This window comes from Myotis yumanensis, unplaced genomic scaffold, assembly GCF_028538775.1.
Source record: "Myotis yumanensis isolate MYYU_CA2020_CCGP unplaced genomic scaffold, mMyoYum1.0.hap1 SCAF_3, whole genome shotgun sequence".
Lineage (NCBI taxonomy): Eukaryota > Metazoa > Chordata > Mammalia > Chiroptera > Vespertilionidae > Myotis > Myotis yumanensis.
The window spans coordinates 172,831,240-172,848,821 of record NW_027223754.1 but is presented as its reverse complement, the minus strand read 5'-3'; the positions used below and the strand labels follow the sequence as shown (position 1 = coordinate 172,848,821).

General features: G+C 42.4%; 1 protein-coding gene across 1 annotated transcript in view; it reads right to left on the bottom strand.

Moving 5' to 3' along the window:
- SLC2A13 (solute carrier family 2 member 13) overlaps nucleotides 1–17,350 on the bottom strand; it is a 300,012-nt gene extending 282,662 nt beyond the window's left edge. The window contains exon 1 of the mRNA XM_070410428.1: nucleotides 16,587–17,350. Coding sequence (XP_070266529.1) covers nucleotides 16,587–17,139 — 553 coding nt within the window. The 5' untranslated portion in view covers nucleotides 17,140–17,350. The remainder of the gene's footprint in view (nucleotides 1–16,586) is intronic.
- Nucleotides 17,351–17,582: the final 232 nt, after the last annotated feature.

Here is a 17,582-nt window from a genome sequence, read left to right as displayed (position 1 = left end):
TCAGTTGGTTGACTGCTGTCTCATGCACATGCTGGGTTTGCCACTCATTCCTGGTAGGGGGCGTGCAGGAGTCAGAGGATCCACATTTCTTTCTCTCTCTCTCTCTCTCTCTCTCTCTCTCTCTCTCTCTCTCTCCAGCTCCCTTCCTCTCTGAAATCAATAGAAACTTTTTTTTTAAAAAAAGCAGAACAGTTAAAGATAAGTACCAAAGTATAGGCAGGTCTTACTCAAAAAGCAAATTGCTTGGTAGGACTTGAATATTTCATTGATATCTAAATTGAAAAAGATGACACATAAACTGATTTTATTAGACCACTTTATTTTAAAATTGCTATCTTTCTGAATGACCTCAACATCATACATTAGAAGGAATTACAAGTTGGAAGAAATTGCACCTGACTAGCTAGCCAGACATTCTAGTATTTGAAGGGAAGAATAATCACTTCTTCAAAATACTTTTGAAAATCAATAATCAACAATGGCTGCCTCTTAAAGGAAAGGTAAATATTATCTAAACAACTAACACGGCTCCAGGAGCCCTATATGGCAGGGTGTTAATCTGGTCGGAGAAGAGCTAGGGGTCTTGTCTTAAAGCTATATTGACATAGTTAGCATACTACCTATATTGTATATTATAGACCAAAAATGCTCTTGTTCACACTTAAGATTGAGAAACACCAAGTATTTTAGCAAAGAATAAAAACAACAAAGGGTGGTGAGAGTGGGGGAGGGAATATGAAGATGAGGGGATGGTGAGTGGTGGGAAACTAAGCTCCAAATGGTTGCCTTTGTTTTTACAGCGTGATTTCTTTGGTGAAATATTTTTAACAACAACAAAGAAATGAAAATGAATGTTCATCATAACATCATAAAATGTATAGTATGGAGTCTGCAACCTACCAGTTTTGAGAGTCTATTAATCTCTAAATATCTTATCTAAATAACTCAATTACAACTAGAGTAAGTGTGGAAATATTTCCAATTTGCAGAAATTGGTAAATTTACCACAAAAATAAAAAAAAATCCGTAAGAGCACAACCTTATTTGCAAGTCAATCAGCTCAAGAACATGAAATAATTGGTTTACTTGATAAGAATCATGGAAGTAGCAGCATTAATCATTTAATGAGACCAGAGAGGACTGTGGCACTCCACGGAGAGTGCCAGAGACATATGGCTTTCAAAGTTGCCATCTTCCTATTTTACAAATTATCTTAACAAAATGAACAACATAAAATAATGTTCTTGAATATAGTTTGAATCCACAAAAATGGATTCAAACTATATTCAAGTAAAATAAAGCTAATTTGAGAATTTAACAGGCAGGAGCCAAAAGTAATAAAATGATTCAAGTGTTTCCAGCAAGTCAACTAATGTTTACCAAACACAAATAGAAGTTACCAAAGGTGAGACTGTCCCCCTCTTCCATAGCTTGCAATCTGAGTATCTTCGCTCATTCATTCCATTTCAGAGGACAGGTTCTCTTACAGATTGGATGAAACCATTTTTCCACTGTAACCACTGAAGCAGCCCTTAGAAATCTAGAATCAGATGGGACCACAGAGGCCCTCCAGTCGGGCTATGAATACAATGGAGACTTCTCCTTCAACACCTGGACAGGTCTCTGCCCAGTGTGCAGACTGCCTACTTATACAGACTCCCATAGACTCCTTGCTGCACTCACTGAAAGCATCTGTCTCATGGTTGGCCAGATCCAAGTGTACACCAAAAGAAATAACACAAAATATTTGAAACGTAAAAGATACATATGGAACATATTATAAACATATAGCCTAATACTTTTAATTTTTCTTGATTTAAAGAGCATTCTCGTATTTTTAATATTAACTCTGTTATCCCGCATTAATAGCCAATTGGTTTGCTCTAGGCTCCCCCAGACTGGATACGCATGGAGCATGAAGGACTGAGCTCGGTGTTGGACTCCACTGGAGGCAACACTGACAGAGCATCCAACTAAGTCACGTCATTTTATCTGCCAAATGTCAGAGATTACTTATCATTATCCCCCGTGGGATTAATAAAGCATATTTTGCTCACCACCTAGTAAAAAGTGTTTTACAAATATGTTCAATGAAAGAAAGGGGATATGTCAAATTCTTTAGCTGCAGAATTTCCCTAATCTACAAACCCAGCCATGCTTTCAAAAGAAACATAAAAATGAAGTTTTATAACACATATTCCTAGGGAACCCAGAAAAGCTTCTATTAATCATCATACTCTTTTCCAAATGCCTCCAAATCTTCACCTTAATAATAGTTTATAATTTTGCTAGAAAGTAATCAGTCTGTTGATCTGTAATTCCTAGAATTCATTTTCTTTTGAATAATTAAAGCAATGTTTGTCTAAATGACTCATCTCTGGATACATCATCTTCATAACCACTTAGAAATAATAAAAATTTACTGACAATGGCATTAAATTCACATCTACAAATCCTTCTAATCCAAATCAAATTAAGTCATCTAGTTTTTTCACTTAAAGCAAATAGAAGTTAACTATTAACCAGAACAGTAGCTATTTATATGCAAAGCATAAATGCTTATTAATAAACTAGAGGCCCGGTGCATGAAAATTCATGCGGGGGGGGGGGAGGGGGGGGGGAGGAATCCTTCAGCCCAGCATGCCTCCTCTCACAGTCTGGGAGCCCTCAGGGGATGTCCTACTGATGGCTTAGGCCTGCTCCCCACAGGGAGGCGACCTAGCTGATCAGGTGAAGGCACCACCCCCATAACCCTGCTGCTGCTGCCACTGCCAGCCGTGGCCGCTGCGAGGCCTGAGCCCCAGTCCTCTCAGCCACTGGGGCTTACAGCTGCCTGAGCCCACAGCGGCCTGAGCCCCGGGCCTCACTGCCACCAGGACTCATGGCTGCCTGAGCCCATGGCTGCCATGAGCCCCAGGCCTTGCAGCCACTGTGGCTTTGTCTGGATGGACATCTGCCCTAATTAGCATATTACCCTTTTATTAGTATAGATAACTATAATTCTTATCAGAAATGCTTATAAGTACATATAAATCTAAATTTGAAAATGAGTATCATTTTTAGAAAAATATAATTTTGAAAATGCTCTAGAATATAAGAATTTCTTGCACAGATAAATATTAAGTAATTATGTAATTACTAAATGAATATCACAAAATTATGTGTTTCTTCTCCAACATTCATCTGTTTCTTAATCGGGGTATTAGCTTATTTTAAAAAACTAAGTTCTTAAAAGAAAAAATGACTTCTTATTTCTTCAGTCTCAACATCTGTTCATTCACAATAAATACTTCATTCATCTGAATATTATTATATTCTTTAAAATTTACTTATGTTGACACTATTATTAAAGTGTCACTTATTTGTTCCTATTTCACAGGTTAAAGAAGAAATATGACCTAAAAATAAAAGCATATTGTTAGAATCTTTTGTTGTGTTTTTGTTCCCTGCACTTCGTTAGTTGAAAATGACCAACTACTGAAAAGAAAGAATAAAAGCATATCATATATGTACTTGTAGTAAATTCCATTTCTTTCTGTCCACTCCTATATTTCAAGGTTCAAATCATACGATAAAAATTGCAAATTTTTCTATTTATGCAGGAATTATGGCTGTGAAACTAGGTAACTTGTCCATTGTACTCATACTATATGCAACTTATAGCTCTACAGAGGGTTTTCATTACTAATATGCCAAGGAAACTTATTGCGCAGTTTACTTCTGTTCACTAATTCAATACATGTTTCTGTCTACAATAGAGATAAAATGGGAGGAAAAATTCAGATCAATTAATCAGATGCAGGTGCCAGCTACCTATCAGGCACTGGGCTATGTCATAGGGATTGAAAAAGGGCATGAGGTGGGCAAAAGACATCGCCTTTGAGCTTTTAAAACTTGTGATATGGTAGAGAGTATAGTTATGTAAGATTACATTACAAGAATACAAATAGCTACTATTTATTAAGCATTTACTGAGGACTAGGAACTATGATAAGCTTTTAACAGAAACTATTTTATCAGTTGACACACACAAGAACTCTATGAAGCCCGGCCAGCGTGGCCCAGTGGTTGAGCGTTGACCTATGAACCAGGAGGTCATGGTTCCATTCCCGGTCAGGGCACATGCTGGGTCGCAGGCTAGATCCCCAGTGTGCAGTAAGCAGCTGATTGATGATTCTCTCTCAACATTTATGATTCTATCTTCCCCTCTCCCTTCCTCTCTGAAATCAATGAAATATATTTTTTAAGAAAAGAACTCTATGAAGTAAATTATTTGTAAAGCCTGACCTGCTAGCTCCAGGTAGACACTATGTGTATTACTGTGCCTTACGTATTTTTTTTATTACTATTTACATCAAAGATATATGAGTATCACACTCGGGCAGTCATAGAAGTGGTGTGCAGAAAGGCATAATAAAATGTGTCTGGAATGGCAAGGTATTAAGAGTTTAAGGAGTTCACAAGATTAAAAATTAAAATGGTAAACTGGAAAATTGGCTTAAGCCAGGTCTTCATAGCATAATTTGATTATTTTGTTTAACAATTTAAGTTTCCGTATTTATTGGAAGCACCCATATTCCAATTAGTTTAAAATGCAATATAAGACTATTTTAATTATCGCAATTTGGACTAGTGATGCCACTTCGTTGCTATGAAGTTACAGACTGGCCTCACTTGAAGCCTGGACCCATTTTTCACATCCAGAATTAAAATACAGGTCATTTAAGGATCAGAGCAACCTCAAGATCATGATACTTATTTTTTAAATTCCGTACATTTAATATCATCTCTTAACATTTGTCACATCATAACACATTTACCCATGCTTTGTCCCCTATATTTATAACCAGGTCCATATGGAAAATAAAGTATGTCTTCTATTTTTTTTTAATCCCAACATTTTTTGTGCTTGGCCCAATGCTTAGTACCTACTTAACAAAGTCTATTACAGAATCTGAAATATGGATTGAGCACCAAGAAGAAAACAAGAGCCCTAGCCGGTGTGGGTCATTGGCTAGAGCGTAGGCCTGCGGACCAAGGGATCCCGGATTCCATCCTGGTTAAGGGCATGTACCTCAGTGGCAGGCTCCTCCCTGACCCAAGCCCTGGTCGGGGCTCATGCAGGAGGCAACCAATCAATGTGTTTCTCTCACATTGATGTTTCTCTCTGTCTTTCCCTCTCTCTTCCACTCCTCCTAAAAATCAATGGAAAAATATCAAGTGACGATTAACAAAGAGGAGGAGGAGGAGGAGGAGGAGGAGGAGGAAGAAGAAAGAAGAAGGAGGAAGAAGGAAGAAGAAGGAAGAAGGAGGAAGAAGGAAGAAGGAGGAAGAAGAAAGAAGGAGGAGGAAGAAGAAAGAAGAAAGAAGAAAGAGGAAGAAAGGAATTCAAATTCCATATCTAGCATTCTCCAGGAGAAAGATTCACTGAATTTTGGAAACATCAGAGAGATGATGTGAAGGTCAGGGGAAACTGATCAGGCCTCTTTATAGCTTGGGTGAAATATGACTCTCCAACCCTCACCCCCACCCCTATCTTGCTTTAATTCCATGTTAAACTAGAAAATGCAACTACTTTAATCATAATCCCTCTTCCTACAAAACTCTCTGCCAGGAATAGTGGAGACATTAGAGCAGTGATGGCAAACCTTTTGAGCTCGGCGTGTCAGCATTTTGAAAAACTCTAACTTAACTCTGGTGCCGTTTCACATATAGAAATTTTTTGATATTTGCAACCACAGTAAAACAAAGACATATTTTTTATATATATTTAAATGCCATTTAACAAAGAAAAATCAACCAAAAAAATGAGTTCACGTGTCACCTCTGACACGCGTGTCATAGGTTCACCATCACTGCATTAGAGTGTTCACAGCATTGGGTGTGTGTGGGGAGGGGGGGGGAGAGGCAGATGTACTACCACATAAGAAGTTTGATTCTACCATCCTGTGTCAACATACAGTTGATCGTTGAATAAGGTCATTAGGGGCGCCAACCATGCATAACTGAAAATCCATATTAAGTTTTGAGTCCCCAAAACTTTACAGAATCTGCAGAGGACTGATTCCAGAACCCCCACGAATATCAAAATCTTTGGATGCTCTAGTCCCTGATACAAAATAATGTAGAACAGTGTACCTATACAGTTGGTCCTTTGCCTCTACAGATACCTAACCAGGGATCAAAACTATTGTTTTCGATCCAGATACAGAGAGCTGACTGTACCCACACTGAAATAAATCCACATACAAGTGGACCAACGCAGTTCAAACCCATGTTATTCAAAGGTCAACTGTAGTTACTTTAAGTTCATCTTGAGAGTCTAGTCATCTTTCATATATGAATCAAATTCCATTTTTTAGACCTGTAGGACTGATGAAGTGATCTGCTTTTGTCCCAGGTATTGAGAAATGTTAAGACTTAAATGTCTTAAACTTAAAAATATCTATTTTTCCCAATTCTTAAAACCGCCTGAAATGACAGACTTGAGTCAGAAACAACCCGAGAGACATTTAATTACCCACAACCACTGTACCATTTTCCTATGACATCCCCAAGGCATCGACAACCTGGTCTCAGCTCAAAAAATTACTCACCAGGGTTATATAGTTTTAGTTTTTATCTATTCATTACATACTTATCGAATGACTGCTGTGTGCCAGGCACCAGACTACGCACTGGTGAAGAGGGGTATGCAAAAACAGAAAAATAAAAACCTGTCTTCATAGACATTATGTTCTAGTGAAGGGAAACAATAAGTAACACAGATATCAATTAGTGAAAAGTGCCAGAGAGAACAATAAAGCAGGGAGATTAAAAAAAAAAAAAGTAAAAGAGTGGGGAGTACCAATGGTGGGGGCTGCAACATCAGAGTGATTGAGGAAGAACTCATTAAGGGGAGACATTTATGAAACACAAAGATGAAGGAAGGATGTGGATGCCTGAGGAGTGCTTTCCAGCAGAGGAGTCAGACCTAAAGACCGGGAAGGATGAACTGTGTGTTCTTAGAGACCAGGGCGGCTGGAGCGGGAGTGAAGTAGGAGGAAGCAATGTGGAAGGTGGATGGATGGGCATGAACACTGCAGCCCTACAGGCCCCTGGCTCTTACTCGGAGCGAGATGGGAGCTCCCGAGGGCAGCCCTTCAACACTTCGAGGAGCACGGAAGTGGCAGTATCTGCTCCGTATTTTATAAGAATCATTCCAGCTGTCATGTGGAGAAAAGACAGCAGAGGCGTCAAGAAAAAGGCGGAATGGCTAGGTCGATGTGGGTCAGTGGTTGAGCATTGATGGTCCGATTCCCGGTCAGGGCACATGCCCAGGTTGCAGGCTCAGTCCCCAGTGGGGGGCGTGCAGGAGGCAGCTGATCAATGATTTTCTCTCATCATTGATGTTTCTGCCTCTCTCTCCCTCTCCCTTCCTCTCTGACATAAATTTTTAAAAAGATTTTTTTTTTTAAAGAAAGAAAAGAAAAAGGCAGAGTGAACAGCTAGGACACTTGCAGTGCTCCAAGTGAGAGATGGTGTTTTGGATCTGGGTGACAGAAATGGAAGTGATGAGAACTAGATTCTAGATATATTTAGAGGCCAGATTCACAGGATAAAGAAAAGTATTTAAGGAGGCCCTGGCCAGGTAGCTCAGTTGGTGAGAGAATCGTCCTGATATGCCAAGGTTTCAAGTTAGAGCTTGGGGCAGGGCACATACAAGAAGCAACCAATAAATGTGTAAGTGGAACAACTAATCGATGTTTCTCTCTCTGTCTTGTCTCTAAAAAATGAGTGTAAAAAAAGAAAGTATTCAATGAAAAATGACTGTTACAACTCTAGATTTGTAGTATTGATTAAAACATACTGGATTAATTTTAACATCAGATGAACAAAAGTAGAAGGGGAAACTCCGAAAAAATTCTAAGTATTTCCCTAATACAGGATGGAAGTGAATATAACGAAAGATTTTATAACAATTCCCAACAAGCTTGCTTTCAAGACACATGACAAAGGACTTCATCAGTTTTTGTGTGTTTTCTGCATGTTTTCATTTCAGTCACTTCACCGCCTGGCGGGCAGGCGGCCTGTGGGCCCTGCGTGACCTCTGAGATTGTCCTGAGACACATGCTGTCTCACCTACAAAACCAGATGGCCGCCTTACCCTGACACTGCCTGTCCACCCAAAAATAGAACTCTAGAAACCTATTTCCAAAGAATATAGAGCAAATGTTGGAATTAGTTAGACATCGCAATAACGGCTTCAAATTTTACCCTGAGATTAACATATAATGATGCCTACATTTCAAGAACCTTTGAAATCCATCGTTACACGTGCTTGAGTCACTATATAATTTTCTTTCAAAACTATAAGCACTTGCTTACCAAATATTAAATAGTGAATGTCTAGTCCTTGAACACTAGGCACACAATTTTAGTTTCCAATGTTCCCTCTCTGTTGTATGGAATGAGTTCCTGACATGGGAGTCATAACCAAATCCAAAAATATAATGGAGTTTTACATGAAAGCTTCCATTATTAATGTTCTTTTTATCCCAAAGCTATTACTTTCAAGTTTTTATGAACAGTATTCATTCTTTGCCTCTTAAGAGGCAGACATATCTTTTCCATGGGGAACTGGACTCTTTTGTCTATAAATAGGCATGTAAAATATTACAAGACAGACCTAGTACCACAGGTCCAACCAGTCCCTTACTACCAGCAGAGATTATACTCAAACAAAGAGATTCACATTTTCACTACTTTCTTCAACCCCTCCACACGGCCCAGAAAAACTGCTTGTTCTACTCAGGGCTCTGCATTTATCTCCCTCCTCTTGCCTCACTAGAAAAGTACCCTTCTCTCAGACAACCTATGTTTATCACTTCCTTCAAGACTGGGTTCAAAACTCCACCTGTCTGGCTGGAAGATAATCTTACATAATAGAAACTGAACACTTGAAAGACAGAGTACTGCCATGCTTTTAATACTTGGAGTGGGGGAAACGAGTTAAGTCGGCTCGCGTGAATTGCGAGTACTCCGCGGGAGCCGTCTTAACTCGGTTCATATAGATTTGCGGTGGAGTGCGGGAAACGTGTAAACTCGGGCCGATTGTAACTGCGTATTACCAAATATTTGTTTGTTTGCCGTTCACAAAGATACCTACCTGCGTATGCGAACCGTTTCATACCCATTGGGGTAATAGGTATCATAAAAATCCCTGATTTTGCGCGGGAAACCTAAATAATTGCCCGCGCCATCTTATATTTTGGCGGGAAATTCACCCCACACCGGAGTGTTAAATTACTCATTCTGTCTTTCATGTTTGCCTGTTCCATTTATAGGTGGAGTTTTTACTCACCTGTTACTAGTTATAAGCATTAAACTCTCATAATAGTTTTATTTCCCTTGACTGTTAAAAGGTGTTAGGGCAGCGGTTCTCAACCTGTGGGTTGCGACCCCTTTGGTGGTCGAACGACCCTTTCACAGGGGTCGCCTAAGACCATCCTGCATATCAGATATTTACATTACGATTCATAACAGTAGCAACATTACAGTTATGAAGTAGCAACGAAAATAATTTTATGGTTGGGTCACAACATGAGGAACTGTATTTAAAGGGCCAGAAAGTTGAGAACCACTGTGTTAGGGCGTGACTGAGACGGCTGCACCGGATAGCCAGAGTGACCATTTATTGCTAGCCAGGCATATTTGCATGCATCAGCTCATTTAATTTCTACAACAGCCTTATTTCCTAAGTGCTATCATCACACTCATTCTGGGGTCGTAGAGGCTGAGGCATACAATGGTAATTTGCCAAAGGTTACACGGCTTACCTGTGAAGGCACTGTAAAAGCACTTTACCAATGTTAACTTACTTAATCCTCATAACTACCCTATGAGGAGGGTATTATCTCTATCCCACAGATAAGGAAACTGAAGTAGGAGACTTGACACAGTCACCTGGGTAGTAAGTGGTCAGCCAGGGTGGGAGCCCGGGCAGCCCAGATCCAGAGGCCTCACGCATCACCACCAAGCATTCCACTTTCTAAATTAACTGTGTATCGGAGGTTTCGTGTGTTCAAATATAGCAATGGTCTCTTGAGTATTACTTTTATGCATTCTTTAGTTTGCTACATATTTAAGAGCTTAATATATAAATGGTAGGGTAGTAAATACAGTATACTATTACAGTGGAACCTCGGCTCTCAAACTTAATTTGTTCCAGAAGGCTGTCTGAGAAGCAATTTGTTCGAAAACCGAATTTTTCCCCATTAGAAATAATGTAAATTGAATTAATCTATTCCAGACTCCCAAATGATTCCGTTTTAACCTTTCTTATATACAGTACATGTCTAATATACTGTTTAATGTATAAAGAAACACTTTTCTTAAATTTATCGAACCACCCCCCTATTAGCCTTAAACGAGTCATTTTTAGCATTTGGTCCAGGAGTGTCTTCCAGGTCAGCATGCAGCATTTTTGCTTGTTCATATACCAATGCCTCCAAAATGGCTGACACTGGCTAAATTGCTTTTATCCAAATCAACAAGTTTTTCTACTTCAATTGTCTGTGATCAGTTTCTTTCCCACCCTTAGAACATGAGCACTCTTGATGGCCTCGTTATGTTTCTTTGGCCAGCAACAAAAGCATTCTCTCCTTTGTTGCCTGAGAGACCCTTTTTGTCATGTTGAGGGTTGGAAGGGTTGTCAACACCAAAGTTTGGTTCCACAACAGACATTTTTTTCTGTGAACAACTTGGTAGAGAACCGAACTGTTCGAGATGGGAGACATTCGACAAACGAGGTTTGACTGTACTACCAAATTAGGTGACCCTGTAAGCTCCTGGTCTAACAGGGAGATGAGTCATGGCCAAAAAGATCCACTGCAACGCATAATGCAGTTCAATGTCCTGAGCATGTGGTTCAGAGAAAGCACTAACATCCAGCAGAGGCCCACTGAGGGAGCTTTCCTGATAAAGCGAGGCCTGGAAGGATGAGTAAACATCCTTTGATGATTCTGTGTAGGATTAACAACCTCGTCTTTGTCTTTCCTTAGGTCTTTTTAAGACCAGGGACTATTTTTATCTTTGTCTCTCCAGCACCCAACAAAGTCATCACTCAGTAAGTGACTGTGGGATGGGTAGAGAGAATGTTATGGAAAAGCACATTCCAAGCAGACAGAACATCACGACAGAAAGGAAAAGCAGAAATAGCTTTTTTTTTTTTAATTTAGTTGCTACATCATGAACAGTATCTGTGTTGTCCAACTCCAGGAGGCCCCAATGTATTCCATGGGAATCCACCCCCTCCAGGGTAGATGTAGCATGAATGGAGCCCCGCCCCCCTCCCCCCGCCCCCCAAAGGTGTGCAACACAGCTGCCCTGAGTATGGGCATCCCTGTTCACAAGCTCTTAGCAATGAAATGTTCTAAACAGCTCTGCTTTCCTCATTGTCACTCCATGGTATGCCATGGCTACTTTGCAAAGTCTATATTTTAAAATTCCCACCCATATCATAGATGCTGGTAGCTTCAGGGACCAGAGTCAGTGTCACTGTGCAGAGGAGCATGGGCTGACTATGAAGCCAGACCTCTCCTGGCAAATTCTGGCTCCACCAGATGCTTTGTGACCAAGAGAAAGTGACTTCCTCTCTTTCTGCTAAATATCTTCATCTCAAAATAACCCATGTCACGGGGTTATTTATTATGAAGATTACGTAAATAGAGGCAAAATGTTTAGAAGAGTGACTGACACAGAGTTGTAATGAGCAAATGTTAGATATTGTCATTTCCAGGGCATAGGCAGCTAATTCCATTGTCAATTCACATTCTTCCTGGAGAGTGACTGCTGAGATGTCACCCTCGGGCAAAACAGGGAGATGATGAAGTCAGATAAAGAGACCCAGGTCTCCACTTGGTGGCACTGGTGATCCCCTGACCCTGGTCAGCCTCGCTGTGAAGTGAGGCTCCTGTCATGTGGCTTTGACACTTATTCCGGACCACACCATTCCAAACAGTGGTGCTAATCTATAATAATTCTATAATAATAAAAGCGTAATATGCTAATTAGACCGGACAGCCAAATGACCTTCTGGACCCTGGACCCGGGGCTGCTGGGAGGGCCAAGGCAAGCCAACACACTGCAAGGGCCGAGCCCCTTGCACAGATTTCATGCACCAGGCCTCTAGTATTTAATAAAATACCAAGTATAAAGCACGCAGTACTCCCAGTTTAGAATATCTACAAAAGTTGGCTATTTTTCTCTCTCTCTCTACATTCAAGGAAATTACATTTTAAATGTGGAAAAGGGGTTTGAGGTTTTCTGGTGAGTACAGGTTTTCATCACAGTGGAAGTTTTCTTTTTAGAAGTGTTGCTACTACTGACTCTGAAGGTCCAAGAAAAAAAAAAGGGGGGAGGGGGAGGGATGTAAAGAAATGAAAGAATCCCACTTCTGGGAATATATCCTAAGAATCCAGAAACACCAATCAGAAAGAATATATGCACCTCTATGTTCACAGCAGCGTTATTTACAATAGCTAAGATCTGGAAATAGATCAAGTGCCCATCAGTAGATGAATGGATTAAAAAGCTGTGGTACATTAACACAGTGGAATACTATGTGGCTATAAAAAGAAAAACTTCTTACCCTTTGCGACATCATGGATGGACCTGGAGACTGTTATGTTAAGCAAAAAAAGCCAGTTAGAAAAAGACAAATATCACATGATCTCACTTATATTTGGAATCTAATGAACAAAATAAACTGACAAACAATATAGGCCCAGAGGCATGGAAACATGGAACATAATAACAGATCTTAGTGGGATGGAGGGGACAGGGAGAGATTAGCCAAAGAATATATATGCATATATAAATAACCCATGGATACAACAGTGTGGGGAAGGCCTTGGATGGGACAAGGCTTGGGTGAGGAGGGGCAAAAAGGGGGAAAATGGGGAACATCTGTAATACAGTCAACAACGAAAAGTAAATAATAAACAAATAAATGAAAAGGAATGAAGAGTTGTAGATAGGATAGATGTATACAGCAATCCAAGTTGGATGAGAAAAAGAAAAGGAAAATATCTCATGTGCTTTTTTGTAAAATAGCAAGACTACTTGCTATTTGAAGTCTACCAGCAGGTTCTACATCATTAGAGATGTTAAAGCCAAGGACATCAGTGTGAAGTCATTCAACTTAGACTGTATTCTTACTTAGGGCTTAAAATACAGAAGAGGGAAAGGTGAGTGGATGAAAAAGTAGTGTTTTATACAGAAGTCACATGAATAACTTCATAGAATTCATGTGAACAGACTTCCGTCATTTCACTGACAGCTCACTCGAGGAGGGTGTTGCAATACTGCTAGACAAACACAATTAGGTCCTAATCCTCATTAGGATTGTCAAGCCACCAGAAATAAGAGGGGGGAGAGGGTAGTGCATGTAAACTGTTAATGTGTATGAAACAAGAAAATAAAGGAAATTAAGCGAAGTTTTACTTTACACGCCAGTTTCATACCAGTAGTGAGCATAAATCCAATACAGCAATCCTGCTTTAAAAGAAGTTGAAAGTGAAAGAAAGAAATTGAGGGAAGGGGGATTTAAAAAAAAAACACACAAAAAAAGTTGATTGCAAAAACAAAGCATTAGTTGATTATTTAAAAATCTGGCTGATTCTGGCTAACTATGCTTATCTTAAATGAAACTTTTTTTTTACATTAATGCTTAATTGCATGATGTTTTTGATTTAAAAAAAGAGTTTACATTTGCTTTGCATTAAAGAATAAGAATTCACAGTGCCATTTGGGGAAGAAAATGTGAAAAATCTAAAAAAATTACTCAACAGGCCATACCATACTAATTACAAGATGCAATATGCAGCTACAAATTGTGTTCCAGTAGAGGGAGCCCTGGAACAGAGACTGACAGAAGAAACTGATGTAAATCTAAAATTAATTCAACAAACCCAGTGTTGTATATAGAAATATGTCAATGCTCAGTAAAGGTTTTGAATATTGGTGAATATCCACATTTAGGGACTTCCTGATGTTCCCTATACAGGCACTAAATCATGTTTAAAAGGAGCAATAAAAATAAATGCGAACACCATGGAGAAAAGGCTAAATTAAACTGCTTGCTTTTTGGGTTATGTATGTGCTAATAGTGATAACAGGACTAAGTTCTTGTAATTTGCCCTTTCTTGACAATTTATTGTGTTATGCATGAGAGACACAATATCCCAGATAACAATCAAATAAAGGAAAACTGTACTCAAGTTCCTTCGATCCTGGTGTACCCAACCACACCTAAAAACTTTGATTACAAGTACAAAATTCTTAAACAATATGTCATTGTAAAGGACATAAACAATAAGATTACCCTGTAAAATACAATTTTTTAATTTATTTTGGGGGGGGGCAAATTGTGTTGAAGGGGTTCAGAACAGCCTCCCCAAGATGAGCCACTTTGGCACGCAGATTATTTGAGCTGAAGGCAATTGACGTCTAAGGGCTCAAGTGAAAATTTACCTCTCCCTTAAAGAATTTAAATTGGGGTCCGTGCCCACAGTAAGAGGTATTGCCAGAGATAACTTTTTATGACCTATCCAAAGGGCATGGCAAACATCTAATTACTGAATATCTGCTCTTTTTAATATACTTTTATTGATTTCAGAGAGGAAGAGACAGAAACATCAAGGATGAGAGAGAATCACTGATCGCTGCCTCCTACACGCCCCACACTAGGGATCGAGCCCGCAACCCGGGCATATGCCCTGACCAGGAATGGAACCGTGACCTCCTGATTCCGAGGTCCATGCTCAACCACTGCGCCATGTCGGCTGGGCATCTGCTCTTCTTATGTCCTTCCAATGATCTACCTCTGCTCACATACAAGAGTCAACATAATATCCAAATACCCAGTACTTGCCATAGCTAAACTCTAGGAAGCTTCATTTAGAGATCTCTGCAAAACATTATGCAATATCAAAATCACAAATAAGAGTCAGTCTGACTGCAGAAATCTTGCTAGCTAAAATTGTTATTTCTATGCCAGAAGAAACAAACAAACAAACAAAAAAGATGATCTGGGTGTCCCAAGCAGAGAATGCTGAGAAAAAGAATCCTGATCATTTAACTCTCATGCCAGGTTATTTGTTGAAGGCACAGGTTGTTCCTATAAAAGAGGTTTCACGTCAGCTGTACTTTGGTCATATTGGGCTTCTATGTGCCCACTTAACATTTTACTGAGAGCCTTGCCTTGCTTCACTAATTAACAGGACAAGAAACAAACTAAAGGGGGGTCAGTAATGACAGCTTTGGGACATGAAGTGCAGGGAACCGGGGTTCAGGCTCACAGTTCATACGGAGTTGTTTAAATGGGGCTCGCTTCCCCTGGGAGCCTACAGAGAAGGGATGAAAAGCGTAAATGTCAAACAAGCAGTGAATGGGCAGGAGCCCTGGGTTGAAAGGGCTTTCATCAAGCCCAACCCCAGGGAAGAAATACATCAAACGCACCCCAAAGGAAACAAAAGCTGAATTATGAACTGCAACATCTGAAAAGCATCAGCGGTGTGTCTTAGAAACACTACCAGTGAGACTGAAGTCTCAACCCCCAACTCTCCCTCAAAAGTGCTTTCTAATAATACTGACCACATTCCAAATAGCTTCTGTCTGCCAAGAACTCAAGGATTGTACTTCCCCTGCTCAGCAACCAGGGTGAAAAATCAATGCCAGGGGAACCGTAGTCCTTACTTTTGAGGCACATTGCAGATTTCTTGCTGGGCATTTATCCACAGAGGGAGTAGCTCCTAAATAAATGTAGGAAGTGAACATGACCTTTAGCGGCTAAAGTTTAGCCGATCATTTTGGTTCCCAACAGGAAGGCAGGAGAGGCAAAACGAAGAGAATGAGTGAATATGAATGTAAAGGACAAGTGAGAAAAACAGAGCAAAGAATTCATTTGGGGGAAAGATGAAAGCAAAAGGCCATACAAAAAAATAAATAAAAGCAAGAAGAGGAAAATTATACTCCACCTAAAGACAAATGACTAGAGAAGGAAAGAGAAGGGGGTGGCACAGAATAGCTTCTGGGTCCAGAATTACTTAACTTTAAAATTAACTTACTGTGACTTTAGCACTGATTGGAGTTGGGGTTTGGAATCCTAGACAAGGAAAGGAGCTAGCAGTGGAGAGACAAAGCGAGACAACGCAGGAAAGCAGAGAGACCCTCCCTCCTAAGCTGTGGAGCAGCATCAGGTTGGGCTGGATCAAGGAAAAAGCTGGTGATGAGCGGGGTCCTGTAAGTGCTCGGAGAGGCAGCAGTCACGCGGGTTCACTTTTTCGTGGAAGAGCCAAGATTCTCCGTGGGCTGGGGGGGGTGGGGGGGTAGCTGCATCAACCCACCCACCACCCACCACCCACCTCCCGAGGGAGCCTTTGAGGCAGGACTAACAGACGGGCTTTCTTGGGGCAAGAGAAATGGAGGGAATCCTCTCCGACCTGGCAAGACCCGACGGAGACCCCCAAACAGAACGCAGCAACCAGAGTCAAGAGCGGTGAGGCCAGGGGCGTCCAGGGGCCCTTCCCAGGTCCCCAACTCACCGATGCCAAGCCCGACGACCAGGCGGCCGGCGAGCAAGGTCTCCTTGTTGTTCGCCGCGGCCAGCACCGCGGAGCCGGCGGTGAAGAGGGCACTGGCCAGCAGGATGGAGGCGCGGCGGCCCCAGACGCCGTTCAGGGCCCCGCCCGCCAGCGCCGAGACGGCGGCCGCCCCCACCGTGCTGGACACCAGCAGCTCCTGCCACAGCGCGTCCAGGCTGAGCTGCCGCTTGAGCAGCAGCATGGCCCCCGACACCACGCCGGTGTCATAGCCGAACAGGAAGCCGCCCAGCGCGGAGAAGACCGCCACCACGTACACGAAGGCGGGGGTCTCGTCCTGCTGGAACTGCTGCCGCGCCGCGCGCTCCAGGTCCCCGACGCCGCCGCCCGCGCCCGCGCTCTGCAGGCTGCTGCTCGACTCGGCGGCCGCCAGGAGGCTGCGCTCCCCGGCCGCGCTCGCCGCGTCCGGCTCCGGCTGCTTCCTGCGCCGCTCGCCCTTGAGGCTGCTCAGGCTCCGCAGCGTGTACTCCACATTCTCGCTCGCCTTGCGGGACATAGGGCGGCAGGGGCCCGGGGCTGCCCGGGGGAGGGTCGAGGCTCCGCGGGCCGGCGGTCTCGGAGGGGCTGGACAGCCTGAGCGGGCAGGGGCGACCGCCGCCGCCTTCCTCCGGCCGGTGCCCGCTCCGGATGCCACGGCCGCCGCCGCCGCCGCCGCGGCCGCTCCGGGGAGAAAGTTGCTGCCCGCCGCGCTCGGGCGCTGCGGAGTTGGAGGCTGGCGGGTCTCACTCGAGACTCACGCCCCGCGCCTGCCGAGCTGGCGTTGCGGAGCGGGCGGGAGGCGGGGCCGCGGGTCACGTGCAGCCCCGGGACCAGCGGGGCCCGGCCCGGGAGAGGCTCCGCCCCCTCCGTGGGCGGGGCCGGGCTCCGCCAGCTCCGGACTCCGCCCCCAGGTCCAGGAGAACCTCGCATCCAGGCTCCTTCGTTCAGGGCTCTGGCGTC